Genomic DNA, 22,095 nt, shown 5'->3' on the forward strand with positions numbered 1-22,095 from the left:
GGTCCCCCCAAAACACAGTTTCCTAACTTGATTACCCTCGTGTATCCACCCAAATTCAATTGATCTTGGTTTTTCTTCAGTAAGCTTGTTGCTCCTCAAGTACGCCCTTGAACTTTTGGAATGCGGCTCTACAGTGTCCTCTGATGCTGTGGCTTTTTTAGCCCCTTTAAATCCCAGTTCACTATCTTTCTCAGTTTTTCAAAAAGGACAGTTTTTTGGCATCTCACACTGTGGACTCAATCCAAAAACGCCTTGTGGCAATCCTGTCCCCATAGTTCGGCAGATAAACTGACAACCACTGTCCTCCTTCTCCCCAAGTTTGTTGTGTCTATCTGCAGAGACAGAAAGATAGGGATATACTGTTGTTTACTGGTTGAATAATTATAATCATGATTTCTATCTGATGATACGTCTGAGTCACGAGACCTATTCTGATATGCACTCTAGCTACACTCCTAACTCCAAAATTAACCCCAACATCCTTATGGTTTGCCTTACAATGCTGTCAGATAAAGCAAGATTGATAATGATTCCAATAAACACTACAACATGGGCTGCAAACGTGAGCTCTGATAACTGAAATGACTGTTCATTTGGGAACAGGAGATGGGACAGGAGGGAAAATACCTCATAGTCAGGGCTTTTCTTTTAAAAAACCTTTTCTGTACGCTATTCTTGCTTGAATTTGGACCTTTGATGTTTGGATGGGTTGTGGCGTGAAGGTTGTTCCTTGCCAGTATCTGCTTTCCCACTTTGTGAAAATGACACTATAAAAATGGCTAGTCCTAAAATATACAGTAGCCTAACTTTAAGGAATAAGATTCAACAATGTTTGACAGAGCTCCAGAGTTCCTCTCTGGAAGATTGGCCAGATGGAAGCCACTCCTCAGTAAAAGGCACATGACAGCCCTCTTGTGGTTTGCAAAGAGGCACCTAAATGACTCAGACCATGAGAAACAAGATGCCCTGGTCTAATGAAACTAATATTGAACTCTTTGGCCTGAATTCCAAGCGTCACGTCTGGAGGAAACCTGGCACCATCTCTACAGTGAAGCATGGTGGTGGCAGCATCATGCTGTGGGGATGTTTTTCAGCAGCAGGGACTGGGAGACTAGTCAGGATCGAGGGAAATATGAACGTAGCAAAGTACAGAGAGATCCTTGATGAAAATGTGCTCCAGAGCACTCAGGACCTCAGACTGGGGCAAAGGTTCACTTTCCAACAGGACAATGACCCTATGCACACAGCCCAGACACCGCGGGAGTGGCTTCGGTATAAGTCTCTGAATGTCCTTGAGTGGCCCAGCCACAGCCCGGACTTGAACCCCATTGAAAAATACAGCATTTGTGCTCCATCAGTTGCAATCATCGGTGGACACAATAATTGCTGCTACAGTGCCTTGCAAAAGTATTTATCCCCCTTGGCGTTTTTCCTATTTTGTTGCATTACAATCTATAATTGAAACATATTTTTATTTGGATTTCATGTAATGGACATACACAATATAGTCCAAATTGGTGAAATGAAATGAAAGAAATAACTTGTTTAAAAATATATATACACTGCTCAAAAAAATAAAGGGAACACTTAAACAACACAATGTAACTCCAAGTCAATCACACTTCTGTGAAATCAAACTGTCCACTTAGGAAGCAACACTGATTGACAATAAATTTCACATGCTGTTGTGCAAATGGAATAGACAACAGGTGGAAATTATAGGCAATTAGCAAGACATCCCCAATAAAGGAGTGGTTCTGCAGGTGGGGACCACAGACCACTTCTCAGTTCCTATGCTTCCTGGCTGATGTTTTGGTCACTTTTGAATGCTGGCGGTGCTTTCACTCTAGTGGTAGCATGAGACGGAGTCTACAACCCACACAAGTGGCTCAGGTAGTGCAGCTCATCCAGGATGGCACATCAATGCGAGCTGTGGCAAGAAGGTTTGCTGTGTCTGTCAGCGTAGTGTCCAGAGCATGGAGGCGCTACCAGGAGACAGGCCAGTACATCAGGAGATGTGGAGGAGGCCGTAGGAGGGCAACAACCCAGCAGCAGGACCGCTACCTCTGCCTTTGTGCAAGGAGGAGCAGGAGAAGCACTGCCAGAGCCCTGCAAAATGACCTCCAGCAGGCCACAAATGTGCATGTGTCTGCTCAAATGGTCAGAAACAGACTCAATGAGGGTGGTATGAGGGCCCGACGTCCACAGGTGGGGGTTGTGCTTACAGCCCAACACCGTGCAGGACGTTTGGCATTTGCCAGAGAACACCAAGATTGGCAAATTCGCCACTGGCGCCTTGTGCTCTTCACAGATGAAGCAGGTTCACACTGAGCACATGTGACAGACGTGACAGAGTCTGGAGACGCCGTGGAGAACGTTCTGCTGCCTGCAACATCCTCCAGCATGACCGGTTTGGCGGTGGGTCAGTCATGGTGTGGGGTGGCATTTCTTTGGGGGGCCGCACAGCCCTCCATGTGCTCGCCAGAGGTAGCCTGACTGCCATTAGGTACCGAGATGAGATCCTCAGACCCCTTGTGAGACCATATGCTGGTGCGGTTGGCCCTGGGTTCCTCCTAATGCAAGACAATGCTAGACCTCATGTAGCTGGAGTGTGTCCACAGTTCCTGCAAGAGGAAGGCATTGATGCTATGGACTGGCCCGCCCGTTCCCCAGACCTGAATCCAATTGAGCACATCTGGGACATCATGTCTCACTCCATCCACCAACGCCACGTTGCACCACAGACTGTCCAGGAGTTGGCGGATGCTTTAGTCCAGGTCTGGGAGGAGATCCCTCAGGAGACCATCCGCCACCTCATCAGGAGCATGCCCAGGCGTTGTAGGGAGGTCATACAGGCACGTGGAGGCCACACACACTACTGAGCCTCATTTTGACTTGTTTTAAGGACATTACATCAAAGTTGGATTAGCCTGTAGTGTGGTTTTCCACTTTAATTTTGAGTGTGACTCCAAATCCAGACCTAAATTGGATTTCCATTGATTATTTTTGTGTGATTTTGTTGTCAGCACATTCAACTATGTAAAGAAAAAAATATTTTATAAGATTATTTCTTTCATTCAAATCTAGGATGTGTTGTTTAAGTGTTCCCTTTATTCTTTTGAGCAGTATATTTAAATTGAAAAGTGTTGCGTGCATATGTATTCACCCCTCGCTATGAAGCCCCTAAATAAGATCTGGTGCAACCAATTACCTTCAGAAGTCACATAATTAGTTAAATAAAGTCCACCTGCGTGCAATCCAAGTGTCACATGATCTCAGTATATATACACCTGTTCTGAAAGGCCCCATAGTCTGCAACACCACTAAGCAAGGGGCACCACCAAGCAAGTGGCACCATGACGACCAAGGAGCTCTCCAAACAGGTCAGGGACAAAGTTGTGGAGAAGTACAGATCAGGGTTGGGTTATAAAAAAAAATCAAAATCTTTGAACATTCCACGGAGCACCTTTAAATCCATTATTAAAAAATTGAAAGAATATGGCACCACAACAAACCTGCCAAGAGAGGGCCACCCACCAAAACTCACAGACCAGGCAAGGAGGGCATTAATCAGAGAGTCAACAAAGAGACCAAAGATAACCCTGAAGGAGCTGCAAAGCTCCACAGTGGACATTGGAGTATCTGTCCATAGGACCACTTTAAGCTGTACACTCCACAGAGCTTGGCTTTATGGAAGAGTGGCCAGAAATAAGCCATTGCTTAAAGAAAAAAATAAGCAAACACATTTGGTGTTCGCCAAAAGGCATGTGGGAGTCTCCCCAAACATATGGAAGAAGGTACTCTGGTTCGTGGAGACTAAAATGTTTTGGCCATCAAGGAAAACGCTATGTCTGGCACAAACCCAACACCTCTCATCAATCTCTCATCAAAGAACACCATCCCCACATTGAAAATGTTAATGTCTTGGAATGGCCTAGTCAAAGCCCAGACCTCAATCCAATTGCGAATCTGTGGTATGACTTAAAGATTGCGGTACACCAGTGGAACCCATCCAACTTAAGGAGCTGGAGCAGTTTTGCCTTGATGAATGGACAAAAATCCAAGTGGCTAGATGTGCCAAGCTTATAGAGACATACTCCAAGAGACTTGCAGCTGTAATTGCTGCAAAAGGTGGCTCTACAAAGTATTGACTTTTTGGGGGTGTAGTTATGCACGCTCAAGTTTTCTTTTTTTTTTGTCTTATTTCATGTTTATTTCACAATAAAAAATATGTTGCATCTTCAAAGTTGTTGGCATGTTGTATAAATCAAATGATACAAAACCCCCCCCCCAAAAAAAATCAATTTTAATTCCAGGTTGTAAGGCAACAAAATAGGAAAAATGCCAAGGGGGGTGAATACTTTCACAAGCCACTGTATAGTCTACATGCAAATGCCATGGCTAAAGTGCGTGCATTGAATAAAATAAGAATATATTTAATAGGGAGATCATAGAGAAGTATGATTAATACATCTAACCCTATCTAGAACCTTAAAGGGTTCTTCGGCTGTCCCCATAGGAGAACACTTTGAATTACCCTTTTGGTTCCAGGTAGACATAAACCATTGAAAAACACTACATCCAGATGACAGTTATGCTGCGTTGTGTCTTTCCTGAGGTTGCATGGTCACAACACACTTTCTGTTCAGAGGCTGTCAATGAACAGCAAGCAGTACGTTAGTCTACAACTTCTACAATTAACAAGCTCAAACCAATTTGGCAAACCAAATAGATCACAAACCCGGGACCGACATTGAGCGCACCTTTCTCCATGACTGACTGTTGCAATAATCCAAGATTGGGTGCATTTCCCCCTTTCAGGTGGCTAATGAACACACCCTGGCTTTACTGATTTTTGTTTGCTGGATTTATGGCCTGCCTTTATACATGATTGACTAACAGTACCGTGATGAAGAGGCATGCAAAATCTCTCAAATTCACATGTCTGAATTTGCATGATTGTATCATGACCATGCAGGTCTTGTTCAGTTATGATATATATTGTTTGGCTACTTAATAGTTAGTTATAGGCCCTATTGGCATTGGGCTTTTAGCGCTAGCCCTGGACCTATGAATTTACCAGCTAATCTTAATATCATCCACTTGGATGAGTCCGATTGTCCGATCAATAGCCTATTGAAATGTTAGGCTATAGCCTAATAGTGTTCTTTATCGTAATAATGATATATTTCTCTTAAGAACAATATTTTTTATTTGTAATGATGATATATTTATTGTAATAATAATATTTTATTGTAATAAATATAAATAAACTGTCACAACGTCCACAGAAGGTGGCGCCCCTCCCCGGTCGGGCGGTGCTCGGCGGTCGTCGTCGCCGGCCTATTAGCTGCCACCGATCTATGTTTCAGTGTCTGTTAGTCATGTCTGTTTTTTGGTTGCACCTGTGTCTTGTTTGTCATTAGTTGGGGGGTATTTAGTTTGTCTGTGTTTAGTTAGGATTCGTGCGGGATTGTTCTAAGTTACGTGTGGTAGGGGGTTGTATTGATTTAACGTAGTTGCTTTTGCTACGTATTCGTTTAGGCATTAGGGTTGCCGGGCTGCGCCCCGTCTGACTTTCAAAGTGGAGCTGTCACTCGTCATTTGACGTTTGTGCACCCTGCCTTATATGTGGATTTTGCCCCTTGGCAGTATTAAATACGTTTTGCTCGAACGGAACTCAGTCTCCTGTGCCTGACTCATCCTACAGTGAATTATCTGCCCGTGACATATACAATATTTTATTGTTAACAAATCTCACAAGTATCCGAGACTGTATGCTCCCAGCTACTATCCAATCAAATTAACATTGACATTATCACACCCCTGTTAAGTGACAATTGGCTTAAAAAGCCAAACGTAACACAATATCTGCCAATACAGTTCCAGCAATATCGCCCTTGTCTCTGTGTGGTGTGCCATCTATCCTTTCATGTAGCCAGTTAGATGGTAGACAGAAAGACTACCTGGCAGAATTATATAATGATTATTTGTATCAATCAGTATGCCGCAGGAAGTAGGGGTGCTAAGGGTGCTGCAGCATCCTCTGAAAAATCAGAATAAAACAATTTAAAAAAAATGAAAATTGAAACAAAGTGTGCACTGGGCCTTTACTAGTCCTGTATTAGCAGACTGATATATAAACACACCAATGACCTGGGGAAGAGTTGCAGGGGAGATGAGAAGAAAAGAGTATGCCTATTTGAAAGATAGAAAAAACATAGTAGGTCAGGACATGTTTTTTTTTTTAAGTAGAAAAGGCTGGAGAACCCTGCCCTAGACCATTACTTTACTTACATTTGCTCTCCACTAGAAAGCGGCAAAGTCTCTCTTTCTGTTCCTATCTGTTGTCAGACCAGTGTTGATGATCCTCAGTCATCCATTTAACTGTACCACTAACAACATACAAATATCTCAACGCTGGACGCAGTAAACTTTACAAAGGACATAATAGAAATATAAACCTCCCAAACGAGCCCCTTATGATGTAAGTATTAAAAACAGCAAAGGATCATCATAGGCTGCTTATGTACTCTACATAATGGCATTGTAGCAGGTTGTGAAAGGTTATGTCTTGTCAACTTTAATGGATATGTGTACTCTGATGGTGTCCTAATAGGGATGGTGTTAATGTAAGAGCTGTGTAGTGTGACAAACAGTGAAAAAGAAAACAAATCACCCATACAAAATAACAGCTTTTATTTTAGCGTTTATTTCATCAGATGACATTGTCTGACATGACCAGACGACATGAACTCGATTTTAATAACGATTTACTTTGACAAGAAAACTATGATGGTAATTGGCCTCGCTAAACAGTGCATTTGTTAAAATATACAAAACGACAACAAATGTAAGAAAAATTTACATTATAGTATATACAGTCATATCGGTATACACACGATACTGACATAATAAATAACTGGTTAATTGATCAAAGTGTTCATCAAGGCTTTGGGGCTTGACAGGTCCAACTTGTAGTGTCAGGGTGGTAGACAAACTCCTTCCTGGGGAAACAAGGAAAAATGTGGTCAGAATCTGTCTAACGTCATGCCATAAATGATATAGATCATGGGTTTTATTAGTACTGTATGACTATTGATGTTGTCATGATTTAGATAGACCTCTGCCGCACAGGAGGCTACTGAGGGGAGAACAGTTCATAACAATGTCTGGAACGGAGCAAATGGAATGGCATCAAACACCTGGAAACCATGTGTTTGGTGTATTTGATATCATTCCACTCATTCCGCTCCAGTCATTACCACAAGCCCGTTCTCCCCATTTAAGGTACCAGCAGCCTCCTGTGCTCTGCTGTCATTCTTAAGTCTTTTATTGTATACTCACTCTCGCCATTTGGGCTCAACAGCGCCACGACACAGCAGGCCTTCATCACATGGGCAGATCTGGTTGATGCTGAACGTTAGGCCGCCTTCGGGAACGAAGCAGCTCTCATCTCGCAACAGACGCCGCTTACACAACTGCTCACTGTGATGACGGGCACAGCACACAGACTCGCCGCAGTCCCTGTCTACTTTACACCTAGCACCTAGACAAGACAGAGCCAAAAGTGAATCATTTCATGAAAGTGAATAATAATTAAATTAATGAATTAGTTAATGAATTAATGAATTATACAAATCACTACTTTATCAATTAGTGAGTAAACATCCTGTCACCCTGTGGTCATCATGAAACATTTCTCTCGTGTATTATTATTATTATTATTTTAAATGTAGACAGGTCCCTCCCTTAGTGCCAGCACTCAGTATAGCAAAAAATGAGGTACATTTACTTCAATAAACTGTACTGTGTCCACCACAAATGTTCAAGTGAGTCCTATGCCCTTGTCACTTAGCCTACCCTCTTGTCCCTCAGAAATGCGACGGTGGCACTTCCCAAACATGCAGCTGAGTCCTCGGACACACTGGGCATCCCTCCTGCAGTACTGGCCCTCCCCACGGAGAGGAAAACACAGGCCAAAGTGACGGTCACAGGAGAAGCTTCGACCACAGGCGCGGTCATGGTCACACACACCCTGAAAAACAGAGCAAGAGCTTAGAAACTGTGATAATGATGACACACACCCATAAGCAAAGCATTGCGTTCACATCTGGTATAACATATACTCTCTTGAAACAAATATTCAAATAATGGTAGTTGTCATGTTTTATGGGAAATAAAGTGAAAATAAGTTGTGTTATTAAAGACTAAGCGAGACGCCGTTGCAGTGAGCAGCACCGCAGCTATTGAGATGAGCCCGATGCAAGACCGCTCTCACTCAATCACACAGAGTAACTGCGCAGGTGCGCTTCACGCTGATAAAACGTGTTAGTAACGGGAGCAAAACAGCGGAGAAGTTTAGCCTCAGGCTTCAACGCTCTTAGATGTTACGGAAATTGACCCGATATCGTGTTTACTTCATGCACGCAACTTCATTGAGTCTACATTTAGGTTTGCTCAACTGGATTTGAGCTAGTTGAAAGGAATGAAGAAAACCAAGAAAGGAAACCAAGGAAGATCAACGATGATACACTGAGAACCATCTAAGTAAATAAACCATTCACAGTGTTGCTGCCCATTTACTGCTGCTGTGATTGAGAGCTATTATCAGTTGAAGACTGGTGCTCTAAGGTCCTAATTTTTTCTACCACTTACAGCACAATACAAACAGAGAAAGCTACTGGAATAGAGTAGCATCGTCACTAACATGCTAATGTACCATTTACAACTCTGGAGTATTGACAATGGTTCAGCTACTACTGAATACATCCAGCCTTTATGCTTGACTGAGCTACTTCCTGAATCTTGATGTGTGTGTTTTTTTTAGCTGCAGAACAGATAGAGAAAATGTATCGATGACTTTTAACAAATTGCATTCTTTGACCAGATTGACCATGTGAAAATGCCACAAAAGCAGATACACGTGTGTCAATTCAAGCTCAGGTAAAATAGCAAGAGATTACCACTTGAGCAATTAGCAAATTCAGAAACATTTCAGAACTCCTTCAATAGGACAAAACCGGTTTAAGCAAACAAGATGCTTTCAAACACATAAAAATGATGATCTGTGTCTTACCGTGGATCCTTTGGTGTTGACTGGAGGGGTGCTGTCCATGAGAGCCATGGGTCCTTTCTTGGGGGGACTGTGGGGCATGTTGAGCATCCAGGCCCAGATACGGCCCTGGGCCAAGGGCATACACAGCCAGAGAGACAGGAGCCACAGAATCCTGGTTGACATCATCTCCACAAAACATGCAATTAGGTCGAAAAAGAGAGAATGATAGAGGAAGAGAGAAAAAAGGAGCTTGTCCGAATGGAGTTGAAGAAATATTGCGACAGAGAGTGAAGAGAGTTTCCAAAATGGAGGGTCTCAGCCAGTATAGATGTCCTGTCTCAGCCAGTCTAGACCTCAGCCAGTCTAGGCAGGTGTGTTTGATATCAAGCTCCTCTTGTGCCCCATGGCTTATAAAGGCCCTGGAGAACCCTCTCTCTCCCCCCTGCTATGCTGTTTGTTCAAGCCACAATGTGGGAGGAGACAATTAGTGGTTAATGGCTTAACTAAATTGACTGAGACACCCCCTACGACCAGAAAATGATGGCAGAATTATCAGCTGCGAAGGCAGAAAGGGGGAGAGGAGGGGTGTTGGTCCAGGGGTGGGGTAATGGGCTTGATGGATTGACAACATTGACAACAGGGGCCACACAATGCAGCAAGACAGGCACCTTCAAGGCTTATCTCACTCAGACAAACAAGGTGGGGAGTGTGAAGACAAAAGCAGACAGAAACGACATGTCACAGATTCATGGTCTGGGTCGTTGAGTGGCAGCCCCACAGGGCCAACGCAGTTGACCCCAGCTAGTGGCCCTCTGTGCTGGACAAAAACAAGCCCCCCCCCCCAAGGGCCCCATGCTGGGAGTAATTTGTTTCAGTGCACACTGCAGACGACCCCCAGATCTCATTAAACGTAATTATCATCAGGGAGGGGGAATACAAACTCTGGCGGGACGGCTTGCTTTCTCAAGCGGCCATTTAATAGATTTTGTTCCTCTTGTGTCTTCCTCCTAACTTTGTACACATTTCCAGAGTGAGGACACTAATCATACTAATTTGGTTATTGTATATGATCAAACTTCAAAACAATATTGTTAATTCAAATTATCCCCCGAAATTAAGCAACTGACAAACAAAGACAAAAAGAGGTCTCCTGATGAAGACCAAAGAGTAGAGATGTTGTGTTACAAAAGGACACAATTGTGGGTACTACTAATTGCCTTAAAGATGATGGGCAGTTGTGGTTGCCTTGCACGACAGAGGCAAAACTCTCATGTATAATAACCACAAATGTCAAAATCATCAAAAATATTTTCTAATACTTGTTTTGTTTCAATAGCTCAACCAGGCACACCTTAAAATACTTATAGGTATTTGACATAAAAAATATTTCACCCAGATCTGATAAAAACATTTTTTTGTAGCTCGGGAGAGCCATGACAATGAAGTGTGACATATTTGATTCACTATCTTTTAGCAATTCTGGGCAGATAAAGATGTTGTGTGTCCAACCTTAAGCCCTCTGTTTGGAAAAAGTCTGACATTTAATATATGTGTATTTTGAATTTATAAAAGTATTTTCTTTGTCTATTTACAACCTTTTTTCCTATCTTACAGATTCCCTTTCTTGACTTTTGATGCAGGAATCTTCAGACCAAAGTAGGTCTAATTTACAATGTGCTTTGCAGCATGGCTACCTGGAGTGAGATGCTGTCTGTTTCTTTAACATCTGGACTTTTTTTGAGTCACGTCTTTTTTTTTTTTTTTTCAGTTTTATGCTAGGGCCCAACTCTGGTTACCTAAGCTAACAGATGCAGATGTTGCTGACTATATTATCTGCTCTGTGGGTGACAGTATCAATCTATGTGTTACTCACATATCTGTCACAACTTTAATTACGTATTTGGATAGACTGGAATACAGAGTTTGGCAAAAATTTGACTAACATGATTACTATACTCAATATTTATTATACCCTTTACAGCATAGAGCAGAGATCTTTCCTTTCACCATGACTCCCCTTACTCTCCCTGTCCCGTTCTTTCTTTCCCTACCCTCTTGTCTTTCCCCATCATTCCATCTTCTAGAGACAGTGCAGTCGATCTCGCCTCATCTGTTCTGGTTTTGGAGGTGGCAGTTAATGAGGGACACTCAGCATGCCTGTGTTTGGCTATTTAGCACTTAATGGATAACATCACTAAATCCCCAGCCGTTGGTGCACCAGAGCTTACTCCTGGCCCCAGAGGCCCGGGAGGAGACTTTATGTGGATCTCTAACTCCCACCTCATTTAGGGAGTCAATTATACTGAACAAAAATACACTGAACAAAAATATAAACGCAACATGTAAAGTACTGGTCCCATGTTTCATGAGCTGAAATAAAAGATCCCAAAAATGTTCCATACCCACAAAAAGCTTATTTCTCTCAAATTTTGTGTACAAATGTAATTGCATATGTCATGTTTCAGCATGATAATGCACGGCCCCATGTCGCTATTCCTGGAATCTGAAAATGTCCCAGTTCTTCCATGGCCTGCATACTCAGCAGACGTGTCACCCATTGAGCATGTTTGGGATGCTCTGGATCGACATGTACACCAATATGCAGCAACTTCACACAGCCATTGAAGAGGAGTGGGACAACATTCCACAGGCCACAAACAACAGCCTGATCAATTTGATTCGAAGGAGATGCTGCATGTGGCAAATAGTGGTCACACCAGATACTGACTGGTTTTTGGATCCACACCCCTACTTTTTTTTTAAAGGTATCTGACCAACATATGCATATCTGTATTCTCAGTCATGTGAAATCCATAGATCAGGGCCTAATGAATTTATTTCAATTGACTGATGTCCTTATATGAACAGTAACTCAGTAAAATAGTTTAAATTGTTGCATGTTGCGTTTATATTTTGTTCGGTATAAATAAAAACAAGCAAAATCAAGTATGAAAACGAACTGAAAGGAAACTGAATTTCAAATAAAAATGAAAAAATGAATAGAAATAAAAACGAATAGAAAATCACAAAACAAAAGTAACCTTGGTGTCAGCATAACCACCCATTGATTCAATGGCTGATCTTTAGGCCTTGGACAGGTTGCATGTTGTTTCTCTGTTTCTAATGGTTGTCAGTTTCATCTTCATCATAGACTACCATTGCACAGTTGTCTCCCTTCAAACTTTCCTTGTCAGTTCATTTGATAGGCTAGGCCTACGTTGTTTTAGCTTCATCCTAGGCCTAATGCAGCTTTTTGATAGACTACAGCCAGGATTTGATGGTAGGCCTACACTCTAAAGGGGTTGTCTTGAATTTGACAGTATCTTCCAGGCAGCTCGCTGGCGGGTGAAATGCTGTAGTTCATACTACAGTACACCTACTGTAATATAAATAGTACCAAAGCAAGTACCGTGTAATGACACAGTACAATACTGTAAAATTGACTGTATTATACTGTAAAAAAGTTCATGCTACCGTAATAGGAATTAATTAATGAATGAGGGATTGGTGCAAGCAGGTTGACTGCTAAGTAAAGTGTTTACACATTACAGAATTTAAATTAATATTTGGTGTTTTATATCACTTGCACTTCTAGAGGCTTTAACAAAGGCTTCCAAACTGGCAGCAACTACAGGGCAAAACAGACCAGGACAAGGCAAAATGCTCAACAAGTTAAGGTTTAAGACTTGCTGCCACTCCAATATGTCCCCTATACACTTTACATTTCATGGGGCACTATAACCACATAGGAGTTAAATTAGTACAGCATTCACACTCATTCGTGCAATAGCCTCTTACAAGATATGCCTCAAATATGTTAATGAGCCAGAAACAACAATAACATGCACCCACTAGTGGTCAAAAGGTTTCTGGAGCTCCAAAGATACGGTACTATGAGGTGGAATTACAGTAACATTCGAAATACAGCAATTTTCACACAATGCACCATCATTTACAGCATTCCGCAGTAACACGTTTCAGAGCTTTTTGGTGTTGATAATACCAAAAATGACCTTAGAAATTACAGTTTTCCGTTACTGTGTAGGCTTTAAATACGATTTTGGGAAAGGAGAAATGTGATTTGCTTATGTGTCTGAGATGTTCTGGTGGCTTCGATTGACAGGTCCTTTAATGTGTGTGTGGTGGTGGTGGGGGGGGGGGACTCCATGTCTTTAATCAGATAGAAAGAAGGACTGGTAAAACTGAAATGAGCATAACAAAAATTATCATGATGATCAGCATATGTGTGAAGGTTAGGAATGACGACAGATGCCAGTTTTGCGTTTCCTCTCTCATTAAATGGGATGTAACTGAAGAAAAGGTTGTTCCTTTCATAATTGAATCATCTTAGAATATTTTCAGTAGCTTAAGCTATATGTTTTCATTCTCTTTATAGCATAGCCTACTCTCTAGCCACTTTAAACAACTCATTGCCAGTGCCACTGCCTTCTCGAAAGCAAGAGAATTACCACAGAAGCAGGCATTTGTGACATTACGCGAATCATTTTTAAAAAGTTGGGGAAAAACACATCGGACTTGGTGTGAATGGTTTTGCACTTCGAAATCAGAACTCAGATTTTTTTTTAAACAACCCAGTCGGTGGGAAAAGGCTTTTACTCTGGTACCAGGGAGTTGATTTCTCATCCTTGGTGGTTACCAGGTTTGTCATTACCCTCCAAACATTAAACACTTTTATTACAATACTGTTGTTGTAGGTTTATTGTAATACTTTTATAATATTGTATGACTTTATTTATTGATTTAATGATTCAGTTGGCAAGTGAAAAGTAACCTCCCACTGAGAACACACTGGTTGAATCAATGTTGTTTCCACATCATTTCAATGAAATTACACTGAACCAATGTGGAATACATGTTGAATTAACATCTGTGCCCAGTGGGCTACTCTTGAAATGTGGACTGCGTACAATCAGTCAAATGTGAACACAATTTGAGACACCTTGTCATTTTGGAGACGTGTAGGAATCAAATCCATTTTTATTTGTCTCATGCACCGAATACAACGGGTGTGGACTTTACTGTGAAATGCTTGCTTAGGAGCCCTTCCCTACGATGCAGAGTAAAACAATTAATAATAGTAACACAAAAGGAATACAATATACAAGAATTAAGCTATATACAGGGAGTACCAGTAACAGATCAATGTGCAGGGGTATGAGGTATTTTAGGTAGATATGTACATAAAGGCAGGGTAAAGTGACTAGACATCAGAATAGATAATAATAAGAGTAAGAATAAAGGACAGAGTAGCAGCAGCATATGTTGAGTGTGAAAGTGTGTGTATGTGTGTGTTCGTGCGTATGTAGTGGTTGATAAACAATTGTAAATAACTTTAGCGAAACAATTCACTTATTTACAGTTAGTTACTGTAGCTGCTGCATCAGTCTTTGCTCTAAACATAATGCTGCCTCCCACAAATGTAGGTTGTCTGCACTTACAAACATCAAAATAGAAATGTCAAAATGTTAACATTTTGAAGTTTGCAACAGCTCTACTTTCCAAGCATTTGGGCTGCAAGACTTATAGCCTATAGACACATTTTCAGTTGAGGTCATATTTATTTTTATGTTGCAGCCTTTCTCTATGTAGCTCATATCTGAAAGTGTTTTCTGTCTCTGCTTCTGGCAGTCAAGCATTTATCAAAACACATTGACGTAGCTTCCCTCTATCCCTTCTCTTCCTCTCTCACTATCTCTATCTCTATATCTCTCTATCTCTAATGAGTTGGTCATATCGGTCAATATTTAGAAAGGTCTGGGCCTGATCTTATCAGTGGGCTGTTTTGCACACAAACAAGGGTGCCTCAACAATGGAATTACTAGCCTTACTACGACTCCCACTCCCCTCCTCTGTCACGTCTCTCCACGCACACAAATCTGATATAGCCACCCTCACCAGCTATAGTATGTCTACACACACACACACACACACACACACACACACACACACACACACACACACACCTGTTGAGTTATTCCCAATCTCCAGCCAGATAACTGTCTCCAAACATTCTCGGCGTCATCTCCCCCCACCTTTCTCCTCCCTCCCCAGCGTTAATGACCATGTTAATGGGGTTCGTAATGAACGTGGTTGCTGTCACAATCAACACTGGGGTCGCACTCCCAATTAGGCAATAACAAATAGAGCCAGGCAGGATGATTTGTCCATTGTAATGCACCATGACCCCTGGGGGGAGAACTAAATGGCAAGGGCATGTGTGTATTCAGCATAGAAATGAATGGTAAATAATGTATTGTGTCATTTTGGAGTCACTTTTATTGTAATTAAGAATAGAATATGTTTCTAAACACTTCTACATTAATCTGGATGCTACCATGACTTCGGCTAGTTCCTGAATAAATAGTGAATAATGATGAGTGAGAAAGTTACAGACGCACAAGGGGGGGGGGGGGGGGGTTATGATATTTGTGCGTCTGTAACTGTCTCACTCATCATTATACACGATTCATTCAGGACTATCTGTAATCATGAATGTATAAGTGTTTAGAAACATATTCTATTCTTATTTACAATGAAAGTGACTCCAAAAGTTCACAAAACATTATTTACCATTCATTTCTATTGGACACAAAATAATCTGAAACACAACCAAAGCAAACACCAAATGCATCCAACAAGTTTGTAGATTCACAAGCTTGATGTAATCATTGCGTGCTATGAATATGGGACCAAATACTAAACCTTTGACTACTTTAATACACAGTGAATTTGTCCCAATACCTTTGGTCCTCTAAAATGGGGGGAACTATGTACAAAAAGTGTTGTAATTTCTAAAAGGTTCACCCGAAATGGGTGAAAATACCCTTTTGGAGCTCACTATATACAGTACCAGTCAAAGGTTTGGACAAACCTAGTCATTCAAGGGTTTTTATTTTATTTTTTACTATTTTCTACATTGTAGAATAACAGTGAAGACATCAAAATTATGAAATAACAAGTAGTAACCAAAAAAGTGTTAAACAAATCAAAATATATTTTATATTTGAGATTCTTCAAAGTAGCCATCTGTCACAACTTCCGCCGAAGCCGGTCCCTCTCCTTGTTCGGGCGGAGTTCGGCGGTCGACGTCACCAACCTTCTAGCCATCGCTGATCCATTTTTCATTTTCCATTGGTTTTGTCTTGTCTTACATCACACCTGGTTCCACTCTCATCAATTACATGTTGTGTATTTAACCTTCTGTTTCTCCTCATGTCCTTGTCGGTGATTGTTTGTATGTGATGTGCAAGTTATGTTCTGGTGTGCGACGGGTTTTGTACCCACTTTTATTATTTTGTCGATTTTGGTTTTGTGAGCACTTATTAAACAACTCCGTTTATACCAAGTTCGTTCTCCTGTGCCTGACTTCCCTGCCACCAGCACGCACCCATTACACCACCCTTTGCCTTGATACCAGCTTTGCACACGCTTGGCATTCTCTCAACCAGCTTCATGAGGTAGTCACCTGGAAAGCATTTTAATTAACAGGTGTGCCTTGTTAAAAGTTAATTTGTGGAATTTCTTTCCTTAATGTGTTTGAGCCAATCAGTTGTGTTGTGACAAGGTAGGAGTGGTATACAGAAGATATTTGGTGAAAGACCAAGTCCATATTATGGCAAGAACAGCTCAAATAAATAAAGAAAAATGACAGTCCATTACTTTAAGACATGAAGGTCAGTCAATGCGGAACATTTCAAGAACTTTGACAGTTTATTCAAGTGCAGTCGCAAAAGCCATCAAGCCCTATGATGAAACTGGCTCTCATGAGGACCGCCACAGGAAAGGAAGACCCAGAGTTACTTCTGCTATAGAGGATAAGTTCATTAGAGTTGACTGCACCTCAGATTGCAGCCCAAATAAATGCTTCAGAGTTCAAGTAACAGACACATCTCAACATCAACTGTTCAGAGGAGACTGTGTGAATCAGGCCTTCATGGTCAAATTGCTGCAAAGCAACCACTACTAAAGGACACTAAAAATATACTTGCTTGGGCCAAGAAACACTAGCAATGGACATTAAACCGGTGAAAATCTGTCCTTTGGTCTGAGTCCAAATGTGAGATTTTTGGTTCCAACCGCCATGTCTTTGTGTGAAGCAGAGTAGGCGAACGGATGATCTCCGCATGTGTGGTTCCCACCATGAAGCATGGAAGAGGACGTGTGATGGTGTGGGGGTGCTTTGCTGGTGACACTATCAGTGATTTATTTAGAATTCAGAGCATTCTGCTGCGGTCTGGTTTGCGCTTAGTGGGACTATCATTTGTTTTTCAACAGGACAATGACACAACACACCTCCAGGCTGTGTAAGGGCCATTTAACCAAGAAGGAGAGTGATGGAGTTATGCAACAGATGACCTGGCCTCCACAATCACTCGACCTCAACCCAATTGAGATGGTTTGGGATGAGTTGGTACCATTGGAAAGAAAACACTTTGACGTTTGTAGAAATGTTAAAATAATGTAGGAGACTATAACACAATAGATATGGTAGGAGAAAATCCAAAGAGAGAGAGACCATCCTCTTAGAAAGGCAAGTAAAAGGTCATATTGAAAATTAGCTCCCTGGATGCAATTCCTATGGCTTCCACATTGTGTCAGCGGTCTATGTTCAAGGTTTTAAGCTTGTAACTTCAAAAACAAATAAGAAATATCAGTTTTAGTACAGGGACACAGTCTTGGAAATTCGTGTTTGCGCGCGCCATTAAGACAGTATGCACCTGCTAAAATCGGTTTCCTATTGAACATACTTGTTTTCGTAAGAAATATTATAGTTTGATTACATTTTAGGGTATCTGAGGAGTTAATAGAAATGTTTTTTGACTTATTGAAACAAAGTTTAGGGGTAGATTTTAGATTAAAAACAATTTAAGCTTTCAGCAGATATAAGAGACTTATATGTACCTAAATGTTTAATATCCATCATTTTTATGATTATTTATTTGAATTGCGCACCCTGCAGTTTCAGTGGAAGTTGTCCCGCTAGCGGGACGCCTATCCCTAATTAATGCCTAGCTCAGAAGACGAGCTTTCCAAGAATAGTTTATATATTATAGAGATCAGTCCTTTCTGGAGACCAAATCATTTATTTATAAATCCCATCATTGCATGGTTTGGTAGTTGAATATTCCAAGGGACTCCATAGGCCAGCATAGATGACCTGAATTGTAAATATAAAAAAAGGAGCTACCTGGTAATGTCCTGTGTGGCACAGTTGGTAGAGTATGACTGTCAGAATGTCGGTGTTGTGGGTTCAAGTCCCATGGGGGGGGCAATAAGAAAATGGTTACCCTCACTTCTGTAAGTCCCTCTGGATAAGAGTGTCTGCTAAATTACTGTAACGTGCTGTATTTGTGCCTTTTGAAATGTTCTCAAACCTATACTGGCAAGAGTACGGATTTCACATTTGGACCATTGGGGGGGATGCAGAAGTCTGCCCTCCAGATTGCAATGCATTATTGTGACATTTTGGAATATGGGTGTAACAGGGTTATATTGGTGATTCCCCTTGCCATTTTATTGTTTTTTGTTTTAGTTTGGACTTGCCTTCACCTACTCAACATGGAATCTTATTGGCTGGTTTGCGTGGCTTGCTAATGAGGGATGATGTTTCAGTTAGAATCGTCCCAGTGAACAAGCACCAAACCAGCAGTAAGTTGTTGGTTGCAAAGCACTGTACGTCAAAGGGATTTTTATACTCCCAAGTGATGATTTGAATGTACAATTTATATCAATTTGTTTGCAAACGTTATTCGAACATCACACATAAGATGCAACGTTTTTTTGTGCATATTTGTTGTGCATTTTGTTGTAGAGAATTCCAGCTAATACTAGCTAGCAACTTACTGTGTCTGGTGGGGGGGTTTGTATATTTTGTACAGTGCGTGAGTGCAGAGTTGTATGGTGAGCCATGCATTGCATGACGTGCAATTTTGTACTGTTTTTATCACAATAAATCTCCATGACTGGTGTTACAAGTTGGAGTTCGTGTCGATGATTGATTGTACACAACGCAAGAAGAGTACTGTTACATGGGCATGCTATTGTGATTCCCAGCTAAATTATTTTTCAATTTTGGCCAGAAAAAAATTGTGTGAGCAATAATGGGAACAAAGTTACTTTATATTGTTTATGGGATATATCAGTGAAGACCACCCCTTCCAGGGCAATAGGAGACACCATATTTCTCTCTATACTCAGCCAGGAGTTGGACGAATCATGTTTAAACCCATGAGACGAAATGCTAGTGCCTGGAAATACAATTTATAGTTTAGCAAGGATAGTCCTTCTACGTCTTTCCCTCTTTGCAAGTTTATTAATTTGGCATATAGTATTTTAATCATATTAATGCAATTGGAGCCAAGTCCCATATGTTCGAAAACCGACCAAAGATATGACCATTCTAGTCTATCAAAAGCTTTTTTTGAAAATTGTTTAATATCTGCGTTTATTAAAGATGGTGAGATCACTGGGTGGCGTACTTAAAATAAAAGCAAAAATTGTGCTGTATTTACATCCCTTCCAAATGAACATTTGTGATTGACTGTATTAATCATTTCATATTTGAAACAGTGGACCTAATTGGTTCCAAAATGCTAAATAGACCTTAGGGGGAATACCGTCCCAACCAGGTAATTTGCCTTTATTCATGTAATCTAATGCCCTTTTGAGGTCAAGGAGAGAGATTTGGGCTCCCAGCAAACCAGCTTCCTCAGTTAAGAGAAGATGAGATCTTATATCTTTTAAAAAGGACTTGATCAGGTTTCGTGTGGATTTACAATCAGAGGTGTACAATTCTAGGTGTCACGCCTACTCCCGTTCCCTCTCCCTGGCACTTGACGTCGCCGGTCTACTAACCACCGGTCCTGGCAACCCACATTATGCACACCTAGCAACCATCATTACGCACACCTGTTCCCCATCGTTATGCACACCTGGACTTCATCATTACCTTGATTACTTCCCCTTTATTTAGCCCTCAGAAGCCTCAGTCTTCAGGCAGTATTGGTTTCGTTCACATTCAGTACGCTGCTCCTGTTTTTGTTCATCTGCTTATTCTCATTATTAAACTAACCTTGTGCACCTGCTTCCTGACTGATAGCATATACGTTACAGAATACTGCAGAATAACGGAAGCAGCAGAAGATAACACCATATTCCGGACGGTCGAGGAACAGGGTCATCTACTCCACTGCCTCGACACCACCAATGAGGTTCTCCATACCTCTGACGGAGGGCCTCCTACCATGGGTCATCACAGTGAGCCAGTCCCTCTGCCTACCCAGCTGTCTGCCCAGGTCAGCGATGCCCAACTGTCCCTTCCGGAGAAGTATGACGGTACTCCATCGCAATGCCGTGGCTTCCTACTCCAGTGCTCCCTCTATTTCGCCTATCAGACGGGAGCACCCACCACCGAGAGGTCCAAGGTTGCCACAGTCATTTCCCTGCTGACCGGACAGGTGTTGGAGTGGGCTACGGACATCTGGGAGAGAGGAGAGGAGGAGCTGGGTTCCTATGAGAGGTTCACGGCTCTGTTAAGGGCAGTCTTTGACGATCCTCCAGAGGGCAGAGAGGGAGGTGAGCGACTTTTCCAACTCCAGCAGGGTGCCCAGACCGCTGCGGAATACGCCCTCACCTTTCAGACTGTGGCAGCCTCCAGCGGATGGAATGAGCTTCCCACTCTATTCCGCAGTGGACTGTGCGAGGAGGTCCAGACGGCGTTGGCATGTCAGGATGACAACATATCCTTCGACACTCTCAGCGCGATGGCCATCCGTCTGGATGACCTACTTCGGGAGAGCTGGTGTCCACCTTGCCACTCGCCTCCCTCCTTCGGCTGTCCTGAGGCAGAGTCTGAACCCATGGAGGAAGGGGCCACACACCTCTTCATGGCACAGCAGGGTCACCGGAGACAGCTGGGGCTCTGTCCCTATTGCGGCCAGGAGGGGCACCAGCTTCAGCAGTGTCTGGTTTGTCCCAACCCGGGGTCCACTAGAGCAGAGGGGCGGCCCGTGACCTTCTGTCTCCCAGGGTAGGAGTGAGTATTCCATTATCATTGTTTTCCACCAAACCATTTCTGGTTCCCATTTCACTGGCTGGATGTCCCTCAAGTGTTGCTTCTACAGTGAGGGAAAAAATTATTTGATCCCCTGCTGATTTTGTACGTTAGCTCGGTACCTGTATAAAAGACACCTGGGAGCCAGAAATCTTTCTGATTGAGAGGGGGTCAAATACTTATTTCCCTCATTAAAATGCAAATCATTTAATACAATTTTTGACATGCGTTTTTCTGGATTTTTTTGTTGTTATTCTGTCTCTCACTGTTCAAATAAACCTACCATTAAAATTATAGACTGATCATTTCTTTGTCAGTGGGCAAACGTACAAAATCAGCAGGGGATCAAATACTTTTTTCCCTCACTGTATAGCTCTAGTGGACTCCGGCGCCGCTGGGATCTTCATCGATCAGGCCCTCACCTTCTCCCTGAACTGAACTTCACACCCGCTCTTCTTTCCTTTTCCTGTCCAAGCCCTGGATACAAGACCATTGGGATCTGGCACAGTTCTAGCACCACTCACCCTCACCGTGGGACCCATGCACCAGGAAAGCCTTCCCTTCCTCATCACCACCTCACCTGTACACAAAATCATCCTTGGCCTCCCGTGGCTCCAACTTCATAACCCCAACATCACCTGGTCAAGGATGAGAATCACCGCCTGGGGACCAGGATACCCGAGGACCTGCTTTCCCACACCCTGTGCTTTGACGTTGGTGGAGGATCCTGTGAGTGCCATCCAGCCTATCAATCCGTCCTCCTGAATCATTGGATTTGTGTGTTGGGACGTAGATGTGGACATCCACCAGGCTCTGGAGAGGGAATCCGCTCCTGCTACTTGCCCTCCAGAGTGAATCTACGTCCCCACTGGGGTGAGAGATTGGCTGTTGACCTGGGCACACAAATCCCTCGCCGCTGGAAACCCAGGTATCACCTGCACCATCCAATCCCTCTCCGATAAAT

The 22,095-nt window shown here is 42.3% G+C and overlaps 2 protein-coding genes across 2 annotated transcripts in view; both read right to left on the minus strand.

Annotated features, from left to right (window-relative positions):
• Window positions 1-22,095, minus strand: part of tectb (tectorin beta) — a 54,108-nt gene that overhangs the window by 24,445 nt on the left and 7,568 nt on the right. The window lies entirely within an intron of this gene.
• On the minus strand, window positions 6,683-12,955 carry LOC106579120 (dickkopf-related protein 3). The gene is made up of 4 exons (XM_014158689.3): window positions 9,080-12,955; window positions 7,864-8,038; window positions 7,348-7,549; window positions 6,683-7,007 (listed from the first exon to the last, which is right to left on the minus strand). The coding sequence occupies exons 1-4, from the start codon at window positions 9,242-9,244 to the stop codon at window positions 6,947-6,949; spliced, it is 603 nt and encodes a 200-aa protein (XP_014014164.1). The 5' UTR covers window positions 9,245-12,955; the 3' UTR covers window positions 6,683-6,946.

Source organism: Salmo salar, chromosome 19, assembly GCF_965601325.2.
Source record: "Salmo salar chromosome 19, fSalSal1, whole genome shotgun sequence".
NCBI classification, from domain to species: Eukaryota; Metazoa; Chordata; class Actinopteri; order Salmoniformes; family Salmonidae; genus Salmo; species Salmo salar.